Below are 24,790 nucleotides of genomic sequence, written 5' to 3' on the forward strand. Positions count from 1 at the left end.
GTTAATAGAAAGCCCTTGGAGTACTTACTAATAACAGGGAGTAGCCACACAACTGGGTTTACATTTTTAAGGCATGTGTTGGCTTCTGGGAAGGAGGGTTTGGGTGTGGGGGAGGGATGAAGAGCGGGAGAATGGAGGCCTATTAAGGCGGAGGACCAAGAGGGACAGTCAGAAGCAGACCAGCAGGGAACAGCCTGGGCAGGAAGTGAGTTCTGCTTTGCACACATCTGAGAGATTCAGACAGAGGAGTCCTTCCTGAGGAAGAAGTTCTGGGAGTATCCCTGAGGACTTGGCCAAAAGATGACCCCTGAAGGGTGAGGGGAGGCTGGTGGTGGCAAATCCAGGAGCAGGGTAGGAGGGGCATGAGGAAGATTCCAGAGGAAGAAGGAAGAACTTAACAGCATGGGGAGCTGAGGCAGCTTCTTCCTGAGCCTCTGGGCAGGATAGAGTCATCCCTGAGGAGAAGGAACCAAAATGTCTACATGTTTCCTTCCTCATCTGCAATCACTCCAGATGGCACTTGGATGAAATTCCTGGGACATCACTGTTTGGGAGGCCCCTGCATACCTGGAGCTGCTGTGCAGAACAGTGGCCTGCTGGGTCCTGGGGGCACCATCCAGGGAAAGAACTTAGCCTAGCGGAGGGTTCAAGTGTGTGGGGGGAGGTTGGGGTACAACCTGAGACCATCCTAGCTGCATCCCAGCTGTTTAAAGGAAGCAACCCTTCCTCCCCATTCACCCCTTTCCCCAGCGTCCTGTGTCCTGGTCCCTGTAATTACACGGCTTCCCCACGCAAGTCCTGCTCCCATTCCTTGGCTCCTAATGGCTTCAAGGGATAAAAGGTGGGAATCCCTGTGATTACAGAGATGACACGTGGGTATTGATTGCTGCAGGGTGTGTGTGGACGGGAACAGGAAAACAAGTATGGGTGACCAAGTTCTAGGTCATTCACAGAGGTAGGAGCCTGGGTCCTGGGCTGACTGACTAAAATAAGGGACGCCACCAGCAGATGTTACACATCAGCATGGCCTTCCAAACGAGTTGGACCAGTTATGTCCTGATGGAAATCCTTGTGTCACTGGGCTGGCCCCTCCCCAGAGATTGGCCTCCTCCTCTCCTTCTCCCCCTATAAAGCCTCCTGGAGCTCCCAGGCACCCAGAGTCAGCCCACCCCCGACTTTGGGGGCCAAGAGACAGCCATGACGCTCAACTGGAAGCTGCTGGGGATCCTGGTCCTTTGCCTGTGCACGGGAGGTGAGCTGGAAATGGAGGCCAAGAGTGCAATTTGGGGTCATAAGGGGTGGTCAAGATGAGGTGAAGCTGAGGGTAAACTGGATGCACAGGGATGGAGGAGAGCCTGGGGATTCACATGCAGGGAAGAGTAAAGGGGCTGCAGGTTATGTGGGAAAGTGCACTTTAGCTCAGACTAAACCCGTGCTGATTGGGTGTGCTCCACATGGACATTTAGATCAGAACTTAGCTGTGCAGGCGAGTATTCATCAGAACCACACTGAGGAGAGTGGAGCTCATTGTAGAGGTGGGGCCGGGGGCCACTTGGGGTCCATGTGTAGGCCACTTTAGGTGCCATGCCAGTGGGGAGTCCCAACCAAGGTTGGGTGGAACTTTTTTGGGGGGTTCCTATCAGTTTAAAGTTGATCCAGCTAATTGTTCAGGACTAGTTTTTCAAGCTTTAAAATGATTTAGGTATTTTGTAAGTGCGTGGAGAGCTCTTTGAGAGGTGAGTTTGTGGGATCAGTTTGGGCTGTGGCCAATCGCAGAAAGGGTATCCTCTGGGTCTGTAGCTGAAGTGGAGGGGGGAATTGGAATGGCCACCTCTTACTTTTCTCTTTCCTCCTTTACAGGCATCTCAGCCAGTGGAGACCACCCCTCTCCCCCACCCACAGAGGCCAGTGAGGAGGAGGCCTCCCCAACATTGCCTCAGGGCCCCCCAATCCCTGGTGACCCCTGGCCAGGGGCACCCCCTCTCTTTGAGGATCCTCCATCTCCAGGCCTCAATCGCCCCTGGAGAGACCTGCCTGAGCCTGCAGTCTGGCCTCCTGAGCCCCCCACAACCAATCCTCCTCAACCTCCCCGGCCTGATGACCCCTGGCCTGCAGGACCCCAGCCTCCAGAAAAACCCTGGCCGCCAGCCCCTGAGGTGGACCACGGATCTCAGGAGGAGCCAGACCTTGACCCACCCCAGGAAGAGTACAGATAACAGGGCCCCCCACCCCCACCCCAGGCATCCTGGTGTCCAGGCAGAGAGCACCTGAGCCCATTCTGCTCTTCTGATTCCCCTTGAGTCTTCCCAGTTTGGCCTCTTTAATTCCCTTTCTTGTTCTTTCCATTTTATTCTGACCCTGAAGGGATCGTTCTCAATATTTTCTGTCACCTCTTGAGATCTGTATTTAGCCCCCTCATTTTCCCTCCTGTTTTCTCTGACAGCATAAACTACATCCCTACCTCATGTCCAGTCCGCTCCCCTCACACCTCTTCTTCACCATCCCTGGCAGTGTTGGAGCTGGAGACACTGTGTTCTCTGCTGCCACCTGGTGGCCATCGGCTGGGAAGTGTCAGGAAACTATGGTGCTTCCATCAAATGGAAAAATAAAAACCATGTTTTCTTAATTTTGTTTTTTTTTAAAGATTTATTTTATTTTATTTATGCATAGAAGAACTGGGGTGTAGGCCAGAGGTTCAGGGGGTGAGAGGATTCACCAGAAACAGGCAGATCTACTGAAATACACTGCTGAGGGGAGCAGTGGGTGCGTCCGGTAGGTCTGTTGCGCCATGTGGGTCAGTTCCCTGGCCGGGTAGTGACTAGCTTGATAGAGCTGAGTGACTTTAACTCCTATGCCACCAGGGAGGCCCCTGGGGTCTTTTTTTTTTTAACTATTATACATTGAATTTATTTGTACTCTAAAATATTTAAATATCAACATGCACCTTTTTGTAAGTGACTTCTTGGGCTGTGGCCAACATAGAACTTGGACAGAAAATCTTTGGCCTTGGTACTTTTGCTTCACAGAAGAACTAATATGGGCAAAACCCAGGAGAGCCCAGGGACCCCAAACTGCTAAAAGTGAAAAACCCATGTTGCCTGTTCTAAGGATTGGTACCCACCTGTAAGCATCAAAGCAAAGTGTTCAAACTCTAGTGTGCTTAATGATTTTTAATCAGTGAGAGGTTCAAAGAGACTAGAGGGAGAAGAGAAGTAGGGGAGAGAAGGATTTCAAAATACAGACTCCCAATTAAACTCCAAAATTAACCATCCCCCCATGGACCAATTAGGCAGGACCCAAAGCAAAGCAACCAAGTTCTGAGATTAGGAGAATGAATAATCCCAGGTATCTGCCAGCAGGAAACACAAGGCAGAGTTTGTGCAGAGTTCAAAGGGTTGGGAGAAGAGAGAACCAAAGTTCAAAATGTACCACCCCAAGCTGAATCCACCAGGCGGAAATGGTGGCTGCGCTAGTTTCTCAGAGAGTCACATTGTGCTACCTGCCAAGGCCCCCATCCTCCCATCCTGGCTTCAGTCCTTTTCCCTGTGCAGTCTTCCTCCTACTCAGAAGCCCCCCATCAGGAAGTCTGGTTCACGGCCTGCTGGGAGTTGTAATGCTAAGTGCCTGAGATGTCTGCATTTTGGAGTTGGGGATGGAGTCCTGAGCGGAAATTGTTCCTGCAGAGCCTGCCTGCCTGCTGGCCCACCTCTGTGTGGCTTCCTCTAACAGAATCACATACATGTTTATGCTTCTTTCATATTTTAATCGTTTCCTCTGGTTCCATCTTTCCCTTAATGACCAGAAGATCAGCCCTGAGGTCTATGATGTGGACATTCTTCACAAACATTGCCCAGATCTTTCTCTCGTGTCTGTTCCGCAAGATGTCTAACTGGAATCAATGCACCTCCACTTGGCCCCATTCATGCCCTGACTGAAAATGGGTGCCACAGAGGCGCTGGCCAAGGTGCTGGCTGCAGTAGCCCCAATGCTGGAAGCTGCTCATGGCCATCTTGATTTTTTTTTTTTTAAGATTTATTTATTTATTTAGACAAGCACTGGGTACAGTCAGAAGCGCAGGAGGGTGAGAGAATTCACCAGAGCCAGAGCAGGGAACGGAACAGAACAGGCAGACTGACGAAACACTGCTCAGGGGAGCAGTGGGCGCCACAGGAGAGGTCTGCGTGCCATGTGGGATCCTCGCTGGCGGCCGGGGATGGAACCGGTGCTGCAGAGGCTGCGGGCAGCTTCACAGCCCAGAGCTCAACCGCTGCGCCACCCGGGAGGCCCCCATATTGATCTTCTTAATTTTGAATCTAGGCTGCTTCTTTGACAATGATTAGGTCAAATATATGACTAGGACAACATTCACATACCCCCTCCCCTCAAGCCTCCATCACAAAAAGCTACAGAGATCTGGAAGTAATCTGAGTTCCTGTCTTAACCATATGCACAAAAGTGTGGATCAGCAACGGGAGGGACATTCAGGCTCAGCGCTCTCCCGTGTTGGGACCCTTATTTTGAGAACAGGAAACCCCATTGAGCTTTTAATAGCTACCCCTGAGTTTGCATAGCCCTGGTTGACCATGAAAACTTTCTCAGGGGTGTGGGCAGGCCCAAATTTTAAGGGGATCCATTTTCAGAAGTATATGTGCCCTCCCTAAAATAAATCTGCTGAGGACAGTTTCTTCTTTTCCACCTCCCTCCACTAACAAACCATCCTTTCCCACTAGACAGAGAAAGGATGGGTGCTCTCTAGCACCCTGAACCTGACCAGGGTATACTTCCTGAGCTACAAAGGAAAGGCAATAAGAAATAGAAATCTCTCCCCTCTATCTCATTAATGAACCATCGTGGTCTTTCCTGTTTCTATGTATCTTGCAAGTACAGCAGGGTGAACTTCAAAAAGGGAAAATACCCAAATCCATTTTAAACAAACAAAAAAAAAGATTTTTTGTAAGCTGGGAAATTGTGTTTCAAAGCACAGGGCCAGAAGAGCATTTGCTGTCCTTAGGGTGACCCCTCTTTGCCCCGAGTGAGAAAAAAATATGGAAATGGAACAGAAAAGCCTGGCTCGTGGTGAGACAGCATTCAGAAGCGACAGGTACTCAGTTTTGTCACAGTTCTTGACTCAGATTCTAGTTACACCAAATTCAGCAAGAAGCAACCAGACTCTACCAACTTATAAATTTTTAATACTTTTTTTCTTCCCCAACTCCTTAAATATTGCCCAAAGTCCTGCCCTTGGTGAGGTAATTTGAGGTTTTCCTCTTGCCTCTTTGCCAGTCCCTTGTTTTGTTTTAAAGATTTATTTATCTATGGATACAAAAACTAGGGTACAGGCCAGAAGTGTGGGGAGTGAGAAGACTCACCAGAGACAGAGTGGGGGAACAGAATAGGCAGGGACTGACTGAAATACACTGCTGAGGGGAGCATTGGGTGAGTCGGGAGAGGTCTGCTGAGCCATGTGGGCAGCTCCCTGGCAGGGGATCGAACTCATGCTACAGAGGCTGTGGATAGCTTCATAGTGCTGTGCTTAACCCCTTGCGCTACCAGAGAGGCCCTTTGCCAGTCCCTTGTTAATAAAGCTATTTATTTTCTCAAACTCTGGGCTCATAATAATAATTGATTCTATGCACACCGGGCAGTGAGCTTGTTGCTCAGTAACTTTAAAAGATGTATTTCAAATAATATTTGTTTTCTGTTTAATCATTGTGGATATTTCTTGCCTTGATCGATTGTGTTTTGTAATCATTGTAATTACAAACCCACTGCAGAATAACTGTTTTTAACACTTAAAAGTCTTAATGGACACAGAAAGTAAATTTATATATATATGTATATATAGTTACAGAGATACACAATAAAAGAATTTCCAAAAAATACAGTAAAATACAAAAAAAGTGGTGCAGTGAAAAACTATTTTATTGAAATGAAACTTGTGGAAATTAATATACAAAAATCTCCTCCAAGGGCCTCCCTGGTGACACAAGGGGTTAAGACGCAATCTATGAAGCTGTCTGCAGCCTCTGCAGCACAAGTTCGAATCTCTGGCAGGCCAGGGAGCTACCCACATGGCACAGCAGACCTCTCCTGACTCGCCCGCTGCTCCCCTCAGCAGTGCACTTTGGTCAATCTGCCTGTTCTGTTCCCCGCTCTGTCTCTGGTGAATCTATACCTCTGGCCTGTACCCCAGCTCTTGTATGCATAAATAAATCTAAAAAATAAACAAACAAGCAGAAGAAAACAAAAACACCTTATCTGTGACTAGTTTGTACATACACAACCCCCCCCCCCCCAAAGTTCAGGCTAGAATTGTAGAAGTGAGCCTGGAATTTAATAGGCCCCAAACTGAAGACATTCACTCATTCATTAATAAATCATTATCTTATACCTTTAATATGTCAGCTGCCATAAGAAACTATAAAGAATAAAAATGTACAGTTCCCACTCTCAGGAAACTAAAAATTAATTCTGGGAAACAGAATTTACATTCAAAGTTACATAACGTAACTTTGCGTAAGTGCCCAATTAATAGTCTTGGCAGTAAATGGCTTGAGTTCAGAAGACTCTTGGGGCGCTGGAACAGGCCTGGAAGGCTTCCCGGAGGAGGCACTGGAGTGCGGGGGTGGGGTGGAGCGGGGAGGAGCTCTCCGGGAGGGGCGGAACCGGGTCCTCCCGCCGAGGCGCAGGCGCCTTGGGTCCCTCACCGCCCCTCGCTCGGTGGTGCTGGGCGGCGATGCTTGTGCGCGCGCCGTGTGCAGCTCCCGCCCCTGGAATGGCCTTCCTCTCCCATCCGGCTGTATTTGTCTTTAGAGACGCCTCTCCACACCCCGCTCTCCCCTCTCACGCCCCGCGCCCCCCTGTTATGGGGCTAGCAGTACTCGGAACAAAACCCTCGCCTCCTGGATCCCAAGCCTCGCGGGGGCAGAGACAGTTCTGAGTCTTTTCGAATCCCTTCACCTTTCAGTTCCTGCTGACCCCGCTAGCCCACCTATACATGCTGCCCGGGCTTTGCCAGGTGCCAGAGTGCTGCAAGCGCCTGGAAATGTTTCTCCCTCTCAGGCAGAAGAGACTACCCCTTCCCCCACCCACAGACGCTGTGAGGAGGAGGACTCCCCCACATTGCCTCAGGGACCCCAATCCCTGGTGATACCTGGCCGGGGCCATCCCCTCTCTTTGAAGACCCTCCACCTCCAGACCCTAGTCGCCCCCGGAGAGACCCACCTGATTCTGGGTCTGGCCTTGAGATGTGTTTGTGGGGTCAGTTTAGACTGGGGTCTGTCCCAGAAACTTTATGTCCCCTAAGTCAATAGCTGGGGGCAAGTGGGTGTGGCCCTCTCCACCTCTCACCTTTCTCCTTCTCCCTCTAAAGTCATCTCAGATATTGGGCCTCCGAGCACCCCACAACCAATTTCCCTCACGCTCTCCATTCTGATGACCCCTGGCCTGGAGGACCCCAGCCTCCAGAAAATCCCTGGCCACCTGACCCTGAGATGGATACAGATCTTAGAAGCCAGACCATGGCCCACTAGAGGAAGAGTAGAAATAACATGACCCCCAAGAGGCACCCCGGCATCTCTGACATAGGAGAAAGTGAGGGAAAGAAACACTAGTCCCCAATGCGACAAAGAAAGATCTAGACCTTTTTATGTCATGCTTATTTAATTTCCACATTACGTTGGTGTCCTTGTCTTTCTCCCCTTATAAAGTATGAACTTCTGTGGGCAGGGACTGGACCTGTCTGTCTTTATGTCCTACTCGTCTCTGTCCTTCCCAAAAGGTGTCCAGTAAAGCAAATTACCTGCCCCAGTTCACAGATGAAGAAACAACTGCTGAGAGACGTAACACCTGTCTGAGGCATGGCACGTGTCCACGTCAAGGCGGCATGCAGGACGGCTTGGCTCCAGGCCAGTTCTTCCCAGTTTTATAAGTAGGTGGGTGAATGGGAGAAAGAAGGGGGAGGCAGGAGATAAGCGGAGAGTTTACTACCTATTAATAGACAGCAGGGACTGGCTCCCAGGCGCAGCGTGTTTATTATCTGGGAGGAGACTGAGTGGGCTCGCATGGTTATTAATCGTATGGTTATTAATACAGGGGACCCATTGTGCCGGCTTATCCGTTCAGATTAGACAGTGCTGGTCCTCCCCATCTTCCGTGGCTGACCTCACCTGGGAATGAATGTGGTGGGAACATGGTTATGTTTTGTGTCAACTTGGAGTCCAGAATTAAGTAACACTCAGGATCACAGCTCTGGAGAACAATAGATCAGTACCTTGGAGACGGCAGGTAGTTGGCAAATGCTTGGCCAATGAAAGAAAGAAGCCACAACTAGTATCATGGTATAAGCTAATTATAGAAGCCAAGTTACCCTGAAAAAGCCCCGGGCACAACCTTCAGGTTTGGGGCAGGCAGGTGATGCTTTGGACTAGACAGAGGAGATGGTTGTCTGCTTTTCTTTGAAGCTCTCTAGGCAGGAAAGCAAGCCACTCATTTGTTCATTCATCGTCCATACTCTGATCATTTTTTTTTAAGATTTATTTATTTATGAATACAAGAACTGGGGTACAGGCCAGAGGTGCGGGGGGTGAGAGAAGTCACCAGAGACAGAGTAGGGAACAGAACAGGCGAATTGACTGGAAAGCACTGCTGAGGGGAGCAGCAGGCGAGTCAGGAGAGGTCTGCTGTGCCATGTGGGTTGCTCCCTGGCCTGGGTTAAAACTTGTGCTGCAGAGGCTGGGGACAGCTTCATAAGTTGCGTCTTAACCCCTTGCACCACCAGAGAGGCCCATACTCTGATCATTTATTGAGCATCTACTGTGTAGGGTACCAGGGGATGGTGACAGTCCTGGGGAGTAGTTTCAGTCCTACCTGCCTTCCAAGAGCTCTGTGTGCAGGGAGAAAACAAACTTGTAAATCCTGGCAATAAAATGTGATAAAAGTTAAATCAGAGAGGGGCACACCCTGAGGTAGGAGCCAGGGAGGGAAGTGCTAACTCATGTTTCAAGTCCATTTGCCTAAAGACTGGCTTCGGTATAGATTTCCACCCTCTTACTGTACATTTTCTTTCCTAATCTTTAATCAAGTGCCCACTGTGTGCCTGGAACGGGCTCAAAAGCATATTGAATTAAACCAAATCTACCTCCTAAGGCTTTTCTTCCTAGTATCCTCAAAGCATATCACCCTCAGCCTCCCTTTGGAGCATAATCTCAGCCTCATCAGGGGATAGGCAGGAGAGCGTAGTGCTGAAAGCATCGCACTGACCCACGATCTTGTCGCTTCTCTGCTACCTGTTTTTTGTATGATCTTGGAATGTCACTTTAGCGGATTTCTTTTGTAATTTTTTAAAAAAGATTTATTTATTTATGCATACAAGAACTGGAGTACAGGACAGAGGTGTGTGTGTGTGGGGGTGAGAGGATTCACCAGAGAGAGTGGGGAACAGAACAGGCAGACTGACTGAAATACACTGCTGAGGGGAGGGGCCTCCCCTGGTGGCGCAGCCTTTGAGCGCTGGGCTGCGAGGCTGCCTGCAGCCTCTGCAGCGCGGGTTCGCTCCCCAGCTGTCGGTGAGGGTCCCACAAAAAACAAACAAACAAACAAACAAAAAACAACAAAACACTGCTGAGGGGAGCAGCGGGCGAGACAGGAGAGGTCTGCTGTGCCATGTGGGTAGCTACCTGGCTGGCCAGGGATTGAACCTGTGTTGCAGAGCCTGCGGGTAGCTTCACAGTGTAGTGCTTAACCCCTTGTGCTACCAGGGAGGCCCTTCTGTAATTTCTGAAGTCCCACTGGATGCTGAGATTCCTGGCGTGGGGTTCTCCAGGCTGCTTCACTATGGGTAGCCTGGAGACCCTGCTAAGGTGTTTCCTTGTCCTGAATCCTCCTTGTCCTGCCTCTAACATCACAACCTCCAAGCCTGCACCTGGCAGCACTAGTGCCTCTGAGACACCAAGGTGACCCCACTAAGGTGAGTGAGGCTGGCCCTGGGGCCCTCAGGAAAACACTGCCACAGGCTGCTTCATCAAGGGGTCCACATGTTCATCATCTGTTCCTTCTCTCATGGATTATTGATGATGCTTCTGCCAGGAGCCAGGCAGTGCTCTGGAGCTGTGGGCTCCAGTGAGTAGAGCAAGGGGCCCTCCCTCACAGGCTCACCTGCTGGTGGGAGGTGGGGGAGGGGGGGTGGTTGTTGAGCAAGACGCAAATAGGATGGCAGATAAGATGCCAGATACATGGCAGATAAGATGCCACAGCTGATGAGTGGTGATAAGTCAGGAAGTGCCTATGGGGAGATGACAGGTGACAAATGAATGAGCCAGGCCATGGGAATAAGCGGGGGTGAGCCAGGCCATGGGAATAAGCGGGGGTGGGGGGATGCTCTGGGATCCAGATAAAGTCCCCATCTGTCCCCAGGCACCATCCTAACTCCCTAAGCTGGTCCGAAGCTGCAAAGCACACACTGAGTTTTGATTTCTGGGGTTGTTGAGAGAATCACGATCAACCCCACATATGCAGAGTCTGTGCCAGGCTGATTGTGCTCAGGGAGTCGTATTGCTGTCTGGTTCCATTCCCGGGGGCCAGGAAGGTGAAGCTGGACCCCGATGCCTACCTCTCCAGCAGATTCTGTGTTTACGTCTGACCCCCGTGTGCCAGTGAGGCAGCAGGAGCCCTGGACACATGGGGGCCCTGGAGAAAGCTCCCTGTGTGAGGAGCTCTCCACAGGGGGATACAGACGGGACAGCAGAGGGGAGAAGGTGGCCCGTTCTGAGCCCATCTCTGGCACGAGGGCCACACCCGCTGGCTCCTCCTGTCATAATTCTTCCAGCCTCTCCCCCTCGCACAAGCACGTTCAGACTGTGGCCTGGCCCTTCCTGCACCCACTCCTGCTCTGTCCTCCAGATCCAGGAGGGAGCCAGTTCTCTAGTTCTGGGTGAACAATAGCAATAAAAAGCATTAATAGCTACAGTGGAAAGAATGACTGTTTAATAGGCGAGCATAATTAGCAGACAAGGATCTGGGGTTTCCCTAGCGCTCACTCCACAGAACAGGAAAAATATTATTGTACTCTGAGAGTTAATCACAGCCTCGGTGTTCTTCACCTCACAAGACAGGAGGGTGGGGACAAGTCACATGGGACTTAAACAGAATCATGAAGTCTTAGCTCAAGGATCGAGACTACCCCTCAGCAGATTCCCTGCTGCTTGCAGGAAGAGGGGGGATTAGGGAAGGGTATGGAGGAGCAGAGAGACTGGAGGGCATAGACCTTCACCTGCCAAATGATTTGGCTATCCCTGGTTCCGACCCCCATGCTCAAGGCATGTCCAGGTGTGGTGCCCAGGTCCCTTGGAGGGTGGTAGCGGGGAGGTGCAGGGTGAGGACAGGGCATGGAAGAGGGAAGGTGCAGGCTGAGCAGGCTGTGTTCCAAAAGGTCGGTTCTAGAAGAGCCAAGGGAGGAAAGAGGAAGGGGGACCACACTCATGAATGCATTTTGAGAGAGGAGAATATATTTTGATGGATATAGACCACACCCCAGAGCAGTGATTCTCAGGTTGGGGTAGCACGTTATGCTGGGGTGGATTCCCTGCAAGGGTCACCTGGGAACTTTTTTTTAAAGATTAATTTTTATTTATTTATGCATACATACTGGGGTACAGGCCAGAGGTGCGGGGGGTGGTGTGAGAGGATTCACCAGAGACAGAGTGGGGAACAGAACAGGCAGATCCACTGAAATACAGTGCTGAGGGGAGCAGCAGGCGAGAAAGGAGAGGTCTGCTGCAACCCGTGGGTATCTCCCTGGCCGGGGGATCGAACTCATCCACAGTGGTAGGCCATAGCTTTATAGCACTGAGACTTTAACCCCTGCACCACCAGGGAGGTCCCACCCTAGGAATTTTTTTTTAAAAAAGATTTATTTATGCATACAAGAACTGGGGTACAGGCCAGAGGTGTGGGGGTGAGAGGACTCATCAGAGACGGAATGGGGAGCAGAACAGGTGGATTGACTGAACTACACTGCTGAGGGGAGCAGCGGGCGAGACAGGAGAAGTCTGCTGCACCATGTAGGTAACTCTCTGACCAGGGCTTGAACTCGTGCTGCAGTGGCTGCGGATAGCTTCATAGGTTGCATCTTAACTCCTTGCGCTACCAGGGAGGCCCCTGGGAATTTATAAAGTGCACAGCACTGACCTGCTATGTACTGGCATCAGGTAAATACCTTGTGCAGGAGGGAGCCCAGCGTTTTCTAATTGCGGCCACGTGAGTGCTGCTGTTTGTTCATGGAAGTGTATTTCATCCCTCAGAGAAAAGAGATCATCCAGTGGAGAGAAGAGAGTCTCAGGGAGATGGTCACCCCTAAGGAATGAGGGCGGGACAGATGGGCACACGAGAGGGCAGGGTGACTGGCTCTGTGTCAGAGCCCAGTTCATGTGCCTGCTGCGTCCCCACCCGCCAGACCACTCCTGGAAGCCAGGCCTCAGCATGGGTGAGGGCTTGACGTGCAGTGGATGAGGTTGGGAGGGGCAGAGGGTATGGAAACCAGAGGCGTGGAGATGAGCTCCAGGTGAGGGAGAGAGAGGCAGGGTGACCTGGGCACACTCATTCATTCATTCCTGTGTTCCAGAAAGACATCAAGTGGGAATTGAGTGGCTGGGAATTCAGTGACCAGACATGTGCTTTGCCTGACTTGCCACACTCCAGGCCCAAGGGTTTCTGTCACAATTTGAGGCCATATTGGGGCTGCGAGGATAACAGGCTGCCAAGTGAGTTTGAGAAGAGGGCAAAGGAGTAGCCTGTGATTTTGTTCTGGTCGTCTACCACTGAAAGAAACCAGACATGAGTGGGGGAATTCCCAAGAGGCAGGCAGATGAGAGACTAAAACTGGGTCAGGGTTAACCAGGCACATCGGCATACCTGAGCTATGCAGGTCCACCCAGCACAGACCGGGTCCAGACTCCCGCATACAAATACCTCCTCTCCAATGCTCCTGGCCACGAGAGGGAAGAGCTAGACAGTGTGGGTGACTCAGGGTCACCATTCCCCACCACAGGGCAGATCCAACTGGAGTGGGCCAGGAGCCTTCCCATGTGAGGGAGGAACGGAGATTCTAGAGGAATGAGTCCACCACTGGTGGAAGGGGAAAGAGAGAGAGGAGAGGAAAATGCCTTTGTGGTTTTTTTTTTTCCTTAAGATTAAAAAAAAAATTATTTATACATACAAAACTGGGGTACAGGCCAGAGGTGCGGGGGTGAGAGGATTCACCAGAGACAGAGTGGGGAACAGAACAAGCAGACTGACTGAAATACACTGCTGAGAGGAGGAGCGGGTGAGACAGAAGAGGTCTGCTGTGCCATGTGGGTAGCTCCTTGACTGGGGATCAAACCCTTGCTGCAGTGGCTGCAGATAGCTTCATAGTGCTGCAGTCTTAACCTCTTGTGCCACCAGGAAGGTCCCAGAAAATGCCTTTGGGAACAGAGAGCACAGTGCAAAGGAGAGGGGACCCCCAGGACCTGGCCCGGGTGACCTCTCTCCATCCTTCCCCTCCATGAAATCAGCTCCTCTTTCAAGATTTTTCTCTTCCTATTCTTTTTACTCCCATTTTCCCTCTCTCAAGTCCAAGCCCTCGGTCTACCAAGGACCTTTGATTGTTCTAGAACTTCCGCCCTGACTTCAGGGTCCATGGACAAAGTGAAGAGGAGAGAGGGTCAAGTGTGGGGAACAGCCGGGGCCACTGACCTCACACTCAGGGATTCTGAACTTTGCAACTTTGATGACAGCCGGATTCCTGTGTCTAAAGGATGTATACACGGATGTATACACACGGGGAGTTGTTCGCGCATTCTTACAGGGTTTAAGGAGCCTCTGAAGTCTGACCATGGACCAGTGCCATTAACTGTGGCCCGGTGTCTGCTGTGTGGCCTCGTGGGCCCTGTGTGGTCTCTGGACGCCACTTCATGGCTTGAGTCATTGCCAAAGTCCTTTGCTTGCTACTGGCTGGCTTGGGCAAATCATTTGAACTCAGTTTCCTCATCTGTGAAATAAGGAAGGAAATAGGGCTGTTGTAGGGATTGAAATTGGAGCACCTGGGAGAGCCTCGGGCCCGTCCGGCCTGTGGTCCACAATCAGGAAATGTGGTTCTCCTTCCCCAAGACTTACTGTTCGGACCCTTTGGCTCTGTGCCTTCCAGGTGTGCTGCATCTCATCAGCCTGGTGCTCCAGCTCGCCCACACCCTGGCCCAAGCAGCCTTCCATCCTCTGCCCCTTATGCCTCTGCATAACTGCTTCCCACACCAACCAAGCCAAACGTGCACTCTAAGGAAACCGTCAGTACCGCTTGGGCCCTGGGTCTGAGCCACCTGTTCTCTGGCCCTCTCCTCATTCCTAAGGCCCAGGGAAAGCCTTGCCACTGCCCTGAGGCCAGTGCTGCCCCCTTCTACACTCACCTCTCAACACTGTTCCCAGCCGGCCCGCATCTCCTCCAGGGTCAGACAGTTCGCCTTCTTCCTCGTTGCTATCTCCAGAACTCGGGAGCACTGGAGGTAAACCAGTGTCCGCTGTGGGACGCAGCCCCAGCAGCCCAGGGTGATTCCTCATAAATACAGGGCAGGGGCCCCATGCCTTGCCTAGGGAAGCACGGGCTTGGGCTTGATTTTCACTGGTGGGGGTTTGCCCTGGGCCACCCACATCCTCATGCCATCCATCCATGGGGGCCCTTGCTGGTGGGGTTAGGGTTCACTGCTGCTGGGGAGGCAGCAGACCCATCTGCACAACCTGGGCACCGCCTAACTCGGAACATCTCCAAAGGCAGCCCTGACCAGGGCAGGCACTCTGCCCTTCCCTACCCACTGTAGCCCCCTTAGCTTCAGGTTGTCATGGCCTGTGTGGAGAGAAGGGCTAATGGTGAGCCCCGGGACACCGCACAGTAAAACACACGAGCAGAGGGGACTTCAGTAGGAACAGAGCAGAGCAGAGCTTATGAGGGCAGGGCAAGGAGCAACAGGGCAGATTTGAACAGTGGGAAGAGGTGGACAGTGTGGGCAGGAGGACTGCAGCGTGGAAGGGACAGGAGGAATGTGGTCACACGGCCCGGGGTGCGTGGGTGGCAGGAGGCCTGGCTGGAAGCCAAGAGAGACTGTGCTCCTCCAGCCGGCTGTCCTGGCCAAGGGCTGACAGCACACAGGAGGGATGGGTAGAAGCCAACAAGACAAATGCCACCTCTGTTAGTGCTGGAAAAGAAAACCCCACAGCCCCCGCCCCCTGTTCCTTCCCTCTTCCCACTCATAAAGCTCCCTGCACCCACAAGTTTCTTTGCGCCCACAAGTCTCGGCCATCTCTTCTCTCGGTCACTCCCTTCCCTGCTCCCAGGGCTCCCTCCCTCCTGGGGATGGAACCAGTGGGGCCTGAGAGACAGGCTGGGAACGGACAAGACCTGGTTGGGAGAGACCCAGGACCTGAGGTTCAGAAAGAGCGAATCATTTTATTTTATTTTATTTTATTTTATTTTATTTAAAGATTTATTTATTTATGCATACAAGAGCTGGGATACAGGCCAGAGAGATGCAGGAGGGTGAGAGGATTCACCAGAGACAGAGCAGGGAACAGAACAGGCAGACTGACAAAATACACTGCTGAGGGGAGCAGCGGGCGAGACAGGAGAGGTCTGCTGTGCCATGTGGGTTGCTCCCTGGCGGGCCAGGGATTGAACTCGTGCTGCAGAGGCTTCGGATTGCCTCATAGTGCAGTGCCCAATCCCTTGAGCCACCAGGGAGGCCCAAATTCATTTTAAATAGCATCCCAATAGCATTCCTGTGTGGTGCTCTGTAGGAAGACCAGGCGGGGTGTCTGGAGAGGGACTGTCTAGGTGGCTGGGCTGGATTCCACAGAGAGTTGGGCCTGAGGGAGAGCCCGTTCTGTTTGCTTCCTCCAGTGGAGGGCACAGAAGGGACATAGCAACTCATTTGCTGAGACCCTGAGCCAGGAAAGCTGCCATGTAATTTTTCTGATAATTTCACATTTGATCTTTATATGCATATAAGCAGGTATGATTTGAAATATTACAGTTTATAGCTGAGGATGTTGTCATTCAGAAAGGTTTGGTGAGATGCCCAAAGCCAGGGAGCTTACTGGGACTTGAACCCAGGTTACCCCAATTCTGAAGCTATCCCTCCCCACACATTGCATCAACCCTCTGCAGGGGACACTCTTCCACGACCTCCTCTCTCTATAGTGCCCAGAGGCCCTTTTCTTTCCTGTGCCCCCATGAGAGCTGGCAGACAGGCAAGGGCCTGAGAGCTGGTAGTCACTAGCTGCCTGTGGCTATTTACATTTAAATTCATCAAAATTAAAAATTCAGTTCCCTGGTTGGTTAAATTAGCCCCCATTCAAAAGCTCAGTAGCCACATGTGGACAGTGGCTGCCATATAGCACAGCATAGATTTGGAGCATCGTCATCATGTCAAAGGTCCTATTGTCAGTGTTGGGCTGGGTTAGAGGCAGGGCAGGAGATGGACAGAATGGGAGAGCCCTGGCAAAGACCTGGGCAAGTTTGGAAGTGAGAGTCTGGGTGAGGGGGGGCAGTGAGAGGCCTAGTGGGCCTGGAGAGAGAGGACAGGGCAGCTTGGCCAGACTCCTGGCCCCTCCCTCTGATACTGATACTCTGGGCAATACCAGTGAGCAATTAATTGGCTGGGGTGGGGCCAGTGTCAAAGCAGGAGACAGGCAAAGAGGATGGAGGAGGAACCACTTGTGCTCTTATTAGGTCCCAGGGCTCTGGCCCTCCCGTCCTGCCTTTCCATCTGCCGAGCCCTCCTTTACTCTACCCAGGAAACTGACTTCCTGTTCACTCATCCAGGCCAGGGATCTAGCTAATGGGCTGCTGGGCCACCACCTCCCCAATTAGCCTTATTAGTCTCTTGCTCACAAACTGGAGTCAGGGTCATCACCAGCCATGGGGGAGAGGCTGTGAGTGGCCTGTGAGTAACCAAGGCCCAGCTATGACCGGGGTCCCAGGCCTTTCCCCCAGACTGAGGTACTAGGACCCCACACCCTCCGGCTCTCCCTGGAGCCCCCCAGAAAGGAGAGGTCTGGGAGTGGCTTTCAGAATGCAGGTTGCTAGTTTCTGAGAGGAAAGTCTCCCTGACTGAAGGCACACCTAGTAGGTGTGTGGCACGCATGGTTCTTGAGTAGTGACAGCAAGGAATGGGGAGAAACAGGGGGATTATTTTTATATCTGGGGGAAGTGAGCAGGGGCTGAGTGAGGGATCAGAAGGAAGGGAGCGGATTGATCCAGGGCCTGTGACAGGGCCAGTCGTAACCGTGCGTTGGGGCCGGGTGGAGCAGACACCAGGAAGGGAAAGGTGACAGCCCAGCCTGCACATGGACGCATGGGGAGCTGGCCAAAACCAGGAAGGCAGGAGAGTGAGAGAGTCAGGCGAGTGGGCCCCAGGGTGAGAGTGGCCGCCCCGGAGTGGGCGGCCATCGGGGCAGAGCGCCTGGTTCCAGGTTAGGCAATGAGGAGCCAGGGCAGGCCAGGCAGGGAACAGCATTGTTAGGGCCCCGTGGCCATGGTACCTACACCACAGCCACCTCTGCTGCTGAGTAGGCAGATGCCCTGGCTGATTACATCATTACCTCCTGGCCACACCAACTTCCCCCAGGCACCTCCCCTCCGCCTTTCTCCCCTCCCCACTGTGACTCCTGCCCAGAGAATGTCCACCCTGGCATAAAGGCCCTGGGTGTCCATGAGCAGCTGTCAGACAGAAGTCTGCACAGCGAAGATGGGCTCCTCTCGGGCACCCCGGATGGGGCGTGTGGGAGGGCAAGGAATCGTGGCATTGCTGTTGGCTGGTCTTCTCCTGCCAGGTAGGAGGCTGGGGACCTGGGAGCTGGGGAGGAGGGAGGCAGACACCGGGTCAGGGCAGACAGGGGTCCCAGCCAGGGGGACAGGGCAGGCACTGGAGTCTGCCCTTGAGTCTGGGCTGCTCTTCATGGCCTTGCTGCCTCAGGCAAGTTACCTCAACGGACTGAGCCTCAGTTCTTGAAACCCTAAAAATGGAGATGGCGATAACACCTAGCTCTCATCTCTCTGCTAGCCTCACCTACATACTGTCTGTGACAAGAACTTTGGGCATGCTAGAGGGTTCTATACATGCTGGTTGTTAGAGCACTAGAAGAAGATGGGACATTTTATAGTCATAGCAATCGCTGCCATTTATCGAGCCCTGTTCCTGTGCTGGGCCCTGTTCTAGCACTTTAAATACTTTAGATCATCAGCACTTTGGGTCATTAGAAGAAGCCTGAGAGAGAGGATTGGTTAATCCACTCTCCACATGAGGGCGTGAGGCTTGGGGAGGCGAGGATATTGAAGCTCACAAACCAGAAAGCAGTAAAGTCAGGTGCAAACTCCAGTAAAGTCAGGTGCAGTTGAGCACCGACATTTCCGGTGACCTGGCTCGTGGCCCTGGGCAAGGAGCAGGCTGTGTGGCACCTGGGGGCAGAGGAGGAGAGGGAGCCCCTATGGCTGGAGGAGCCAAGTGAAGGGGGTGTGGGCAGAGTTAGGGTTTGCTGTGGAGGGGACACAGACGTCTTCTTTGTGAGGAGAGAAGGGAGAAACCACAGAGACCAGGTCATTGATGAGGAGAATTAAAGAGGCGCAGCAGTAGTGAATCATACCATCTAAGGCTTTATGCTTTCTAAAGCACCTTCTGCATACACAGTCACAGCTCCGGCTATGGCCATGAGGAAGGTGGGACAGATTCCAAATATGTAAAATACTTCACTCTGTCTCTGCTGCTTGAGACCTGAGGGGCTGAGGTGGGGGTGGAGGAAATAGGGTTGAAATAAGAAATAGGGAAATGGGAAATAGGGAGGAAATAGTGGGCCTGAGGTTAGGAGCATAGGGTCAGTTAGGCAAAGAAGTGATTCCACATCCTCAAAGGAGGTAAGGGCAGAGGCAGGCAGATGTGGGCCTGGCAAGAGTGGCGGGGGGTGCCGGGGGGGGGGGGAAGGCAGGCGTGTGCTTGATGGCTATGTGGGGAGAGGGGAGCTGATGAGGCTGGTGAGCCTTGGGGAGGGTTTCATCCCAGTGGCCCTGGGCTGGGCCAGGAGAGCAGGGGTGGCTCGGGGTGCGGTGTCCTGTCACACTGGTATCAGCAGGTTCTGCTGCAATAGTCGGTGCCCCCACATCCGGAACCCCACCCAGCTTTCCTGGCATGGGCAGCCTTGAGATGGAAACAGAGTCTCCATCCTTGACCTAGCCTGGCCTTACCTGAGGGGTTGGGGACCGAACTCAGTGCTCAAGGGGCCTGGCCTGAACTCAGCCCCTCTGCCAATGACTTTATCTTTTCCAGTCTCCTTGCTACTTTTCCGTCCCGTCTCGGTCCCCTATTGCTTTGTCATTTGTCTTCTCCTCCAGTTGATTTCATTTTTCTTCCCTCCGGGTTTGTGCCCCACCTCTCAGTCTCAGTCTCCCCTGTTCTGTCTCTGGGTTCACTCTGGGAGCTCCAGTTGTCCTGCTGCTTCTCTCGTCCTGTTTCTTTCCTTCAAGGCTGTCTAGTTCGATGCCTCATTTCCCCCCCTCTGGTAAGTATTTGGTTTTCCTTTCACCCCCCAGAACAATGAAATTACCATTACTCTACCCTCTCATTTCAGCCAGTTCTCCCTCCCCCCTCCCCCCCAGCCCTCCCTGAGCGGCAGGTGACAACAATGGGCCTGAAAGATAAGGGAGAAATCAAGGCCGTGGTCCTTACTAACCGCTTCTTTCCTCCCCAGGGACCTTGTCTAAGAGCATCGGGACCTTCTCAGACCCTTGTAAGGACCCCTCACGTATCACCTCCCCCAATGACCCCTGTCTCAGTGGGGGCTCCAGTAGCTTCAATAGCCACAGCGGCTCCAGCGGTTCGGTTTCCAGCTCCAGCGGTGGCTCTGGCGGCAGCTTCAGTGGCAGACCCAGTGGTGTTCACAGCAGTGGCTCCAGTGGTGGCTCCAGTGGTATTTACGGCGCCGGTTCCAGTGTTGGCTCCAGCGGATCCAGTGCTGCCCAGGGTGGTTCTTCAGTATTTAAGCCAGGAACAGGGTATTCCCACAGCAGCTACTCCTCTGGATCTGGCTCTAGTCTACAAGGTGCATCCAGCTCCTCCTACTCAGGAAGCAGCAGCAGCTACCACTCAGGAAGCAGCAGCTCCCACTCAGGAAGCAGCAGCTCCCACTCAGGAAGCAGCAGCTCTCACACAGGGTCTGGTTCAGCCCGACCAGTCAATGATGGCTCTTCCCGCTTGGTAATAAGCTCTTCCCAATCTAGAGGAGGCTCAAGCTCTTCTGGTTCCCAAACCTGGATGTCTAGCAGCAGTGGCCAGGTCAACTCCAACCAGCACCCCTGTAGCTCGGATATCCCTGACTCTCCCTGCAGTGGGGGGCCCATCGTCTCGCACTCTGGCTCCTACATCTCTGGCTCCCACTCTGTGTCAGGGGGTCAAAGGCCTGTGGTGGTGGTAGTGGAACAGCATGGCTCTGGGGGTCCTGGGGGTGTTCAAGGTGGCCCCTGCAGTAGTGGTGGCCTTTCAGGCAAGCCCTGCCCCCCCATCACCTCTGTCGACCAGTCCTACGGCGGCTATGAGGTGGTGGGTGGCTCCTCCAACAGTTACCTGGTCCCAGGCATGACCTACAGCAAGGGCAAAATCTATCCTGTGGGCTACTTTACCAAAGATAACCCTGTCAGAGGCTCTCCAGGAGTGCCCTCCTTTGCAGCTGGACCCCCCATCTCTGAGGGTAAATACTTCTCCAGCAATCCCATCATCCCCAGCTCTTCGGGGTCCAAGTACCCATCAGGATCTTCCTCGGTCATTGTGTTCCAACCAGTGGGCTCTGGGGGGGTCCAGCCCTGCCGAATTGGTTCCATGACTTCTAAGGGACCCTGCTCGCCCTTCGGTTCCGGAGTCCACAGTGGTTCTAGCAGTTCTAGCAGTTCTAGCAGTTCCAGCAGTTCCAGTTCATCCTTCCATCCCTGTGGCGACGCTTCCCAGGGGCCCTGCTCCTCATCAGGCACTGGCTCCTTCAGCGGCAGCTCCAGCTCACAGTCTGGCGGCAAGATTATCCTTCAGCCCTGTGGCAGCAAGTCCAGCTCTTCTGGTCAACCCTGCTTTTCCGTCTCCTCCTCAATATCGAGTGGGGGTCCTGATGGCTCTCCCCAACCAGATCCCTCAGCTGGTGCCAGGCTCTGCGGTTCTTCCAAGATGCCCTGCCGCTCCATCCGGGACATCCTGGCCCAAGTGAAGCCTCTGGGACCCCAGCTAGCTGACCCTGAAGTCTTCCAACCCCAGGGAGAGTCACCAGACAGTGCATAAGCCAGCTTTTCATACACACAAGTGCAGGCACCTGCGTGTGCACACACACAGTTTCCCCACTGGGAGAAGCTTAGGGGCCCAGGCATAGGGTTAGCTCAGTTTTCTTCCTCCCTCTCAAGAGAACTGCTCTGCTTTCTCCATTGCCCAATCTGGCAGCCTCTCCTTATCCACTCTATTTCCTCCTTTTCCCACACGGTGGACTCCAAATCTCTTTTTCTCATTTTTTCCTACTGCTTCGATTCCCATTCTACTGCAGTGCTCCCCCGACAGATACCCCCTAAAACAGTCTCACTGTTTCTTTGAAATGGTAACTACCCATTCAGAATTTTAACTGAGAATACCTCAAAATGTCCCAGAATAGTTCTGATGCCTGGACAAGTCATTCCGCCCCTCCCGCTTTGCCAGATAAAGCACAGCGCAAACCATTATCTGAAAGCAATAACCACTTTTACTGGCCTCTCTTGGGTATCTGGTCAGGCCACGTGATATGCCATCGGGTTCTCACACTCCCCACGCCACACCCACCTTTCCGCCCAGAGCTCACCACACCCTCTGTGACCTCCCAACGCACCTCAAAAAGTCTCCACCTCAGCCCCCCTTTCAGGCTGCCGCTTCCCTCAAGACCAGATACTTCCCTGAGTGAGGGAGATGCCGGGTGCCTGGGGAGATTGGAGCAGGCTTCCTGCTCTCCCTGGATCCCAGGCAGATGTCCCAATAAACTGTGTGAACCAGATACAGACTCTTTGTTTTCTTGGAATCTTGGGTCTCCTCTAAAGAGCTGAATGAGCTCTTTTATGCCTCTAGAGGTCCTCATGGCCCCATTTTCACTGATACATTGGTCCAGTATTTCTCATACTTTAAGGCTCCTCCCACAATGGACGTAAACAAATATTTGACAAACTGAAAGTGGGGGCTGCTGGTTGTCCAGCTCCTTCCTCACACTCCCTTCCTCTTGCAGGAAGTCCATTTTTTCTCCACTTCCCATTCACCCTGCCATCCTCACCTCTCCCTAGAGGGAGCCCTAGTTACTTCCTTCCCCTCCCACCCAAATTTTTTCTCCTCTACCATTAGTTTGCCTCACCTTCTAGACACCGTTCTCTCTGGGAGTTCTGGGTTTCTGGGACGCCTGGAATCCCGGGAAGACTGGAACACCCCGGACCAGATTCCTGGCGACTGAGTGGGTGCCCAGGCAGGCGTTGCTCTGGGAGAGAGAGGTGGAGAGAGCAGCAGCAGAGGGTGGAAGCATGTCAGGGAGTGCCACCAGCACAGTGACTCACCAGCCTGTATAAAAACTCTTGTGCCATGGCAGAACAGAGCCGACAGTAACCTCTCCAGCTCCACACTCTCGTCGTCTCTGCTGGGGTTCTCCAGTGGGCTGTGGGAGCGAGAGGCAGAGTGCCACTGTGGAGAAAGGGAGGGGCCTTCATGGGAGAAGAGAGAAGGTTGAAGTGGGGGGTGTGACTATGCCTTGGAGACCGGCAGTGGAGGGGCTGAGCAGAAAAAGTTCTCATCTCCCAAAGAGGTGAGTGGGTTTTGCCGGTCCCTGTAGAAGGGCCTCACCCTGCAGCACAGGCCACCTCTCATAACCTCTGCTTCACTGCAAAGGAATTCACCCCACCCTAGGGTCGAACCAATTTGCTCCCATGGTGTTAGCTGGTCCTGCTAGGACTATTGTTGAAATTCCAAGTCCCAAAAAGGAGGAATGTGTAACATTGATCAGAAATGACCTGCAGGGTTGAAGTCAGAGGAGGGTGCAGAATAGCCCTGTTTCTGTCATCGCTGTGAGTCACCCTTGGTTGGGTATTTGGCTTCTGGGCTCAGTCAATGGCAGGAGTCAAAGGCTTCTTGCAATTTTGGAGAGAGACTGCCTGGTCAAAAGCTTTTGCAAAACTGCCAGCTATCACCCAAAAGGCTGCTGCCCCCTATTCATTGTCCATTTTGGAGAGGAGCACTTCACTCTCCCAGTAGCTAGCCAGCAGGCACTAGTGATGTGGATGGAGCAATAAAGTCTAGCAGCCAGTATTTAGACTTCACAAAATCAGGTAAACCTAGGCCGGCTGCATCCTCAAAGCAATAGAGAGAAGGAAGATATTTAAACACTTTTTACTGGGAAACTTTCAAATGTGCTTAAGAGCAGGCAAATACTTAACGAATCCTTATGCTCCCATCCCTCATTTTAATAACTCGCAAATAGCCATTTGACAACAGCATTTAAATGTCCTCCTATAAATGCAAATGGCCAATAGGTATGAAAAAATGTTCAACATCACTTCTAATCAGGGAAATGCAAATCAAAACCACAATGACATAGCACCTCACACCAGTGAGAATGGCACACATTAAAATAATGGGCAACAAGAAATGTTGGCGAGGATGTGGAGAAAAAGGAACTCTCCTGCACTGCTGGTGGGAGTGCAAACTGGTCCAACCACTATGGAGAGCTGTCTGGAGGTTTCTTAAACTACTAAAAATGGAGCTTCCATATGACCCAGCAACTCTACTCTAGGAATCTAAGAGTGGACATAAAACATTAATTCAAAAGGAAATCTGCACCCCTAAGTTTATTGCAGCACTGTTTACAATAGCTAAGCTGTGGAAACAACCCAAATGCCCAAAAATAGATGACTGGATCAAGAAGATGTGGTACATATACAAAATGGAATATTACTCAGCAATCAAAAAAGATAAACTCGTGCCATTTGCAGCAACATGGATGGAGCTGGAAGGGATCATGCTCAGCGAAATAAGCCAGAAAGAAAAACAAAAATATCAGATGGTTTCACTTATAGGAGGGATGTAGGGGAAACAAATAAGGGATCAGGAAAAAAATAATTATAATAAATCAAAAAACAAAATTAACAGGAAACTATAAATCAGAGGCACTCTGCAGGGGAGGCGGGTGGAGAGGGATCAAAACAGGGGAGGGAAGAGCACTAGGATCTGTGGTGATGGTGCACAGGTGAATGGTGGTGGGAATTTTGCAGGGACTACACCTGAGAGGAGAAAGCATACATTTTCCAAAAAGGAAGAATGATGTAAAAAATATGTAAAATTTAAAAAATTAAAAAAAAAAAACACATCCTCCTCTACAGTTAGCTGGGTACATTTGCTCTCTCAGTATTTCTGTATTCTGTGGACCCTTCTGTGGCAGGCAGAAGAGTGCCCCAGAACCCCACCCTAGCACTAAAGAGGTCCTCTTCCTAATCTCTGGAGACTGTGACTATAATAGGTTACATAACAAAGGGAAAATTAAGGTTGCAGATGAATTGAAGGTTGTTAGTCAGCTGATCATTAAGTGGAGAGATTATTCTGGATTATTTGGGTGGGCCCAATGGGTCTTTAAATGTAGAAGAGAGAAAAAGAGGAAGTCACTAGTGGTGCAATGTGGGAAGATCCTGCTGTTTCTGGTTTTGAACATGGAGGAAGAAGACCACAAGCTCAGGAATGGAGGTGGC

At 52.0% G+C, this 24,790-nt stretch overlaps 3 protein-coding genes across 3 annotated transcripts in view; 2 read left to right on the forward strand and 1 right to left on the reverse strand.

The window, feature by feature from the left end:
• Window positions 1-24,790, reverse strand: part of LOC311188230 (class I histocompatibility antigen, Gogo-OKO alpha chain-like) — a gene marked incomplete at both ends in the record, with an annotated part of 867,329 nt that overhangs the window by 267,132 nt on the left and 575,407 nt on the right. The window lies entirely within an intron of this gene.
• PSORS1C2 (psoriasis susceptibility 1 candidate 2) lies at window positions 1,198-2,216 on the forward strand (the record flags this gene model as incomplete). The annotated part of the gene is made up of 2 exons (XM_084229011.1): window positions 1,198-1,252; window positions 1,861-2,216. 2 exons carry the CDS (start codon window positions 1,198-1,200, stop codon window positions 2,214-2,216), a joined length of 411 nt encoding a protein of 136 aa, XP_084085137.1.
• CDSN (corneodesmosin) lies at window positions 17,772-21,335 on the forward strand (the record flags this gene model as incomplete). The annotated part of the gene is made up of 3 exons (XM_084228711.1): window positions 17,772-17,856; window positions 19,765-20,919; window positions 21,034-21,335. The coding sequence occupies 3 exons, from the start codon at window positions 17,772-17,774 to the stop codon at window positions 21,333-21,335; spliced, it is 1,542 nt and encodes a 513-aa protein (XP_084084837.1).

The sequence above is a fragment of the Talpa europaea genome, assembly GCF_964194135.1.
Source record: "Talpa europaea genome assembly, chromosome: 2".
Classification (NCBI taxonomy): domain Eukaryota; kingdom Metazoa; phylum Chordata; class Mammalia; order Eulipotyphla; family Talpidae; genus Talpa; species Talpa europaea.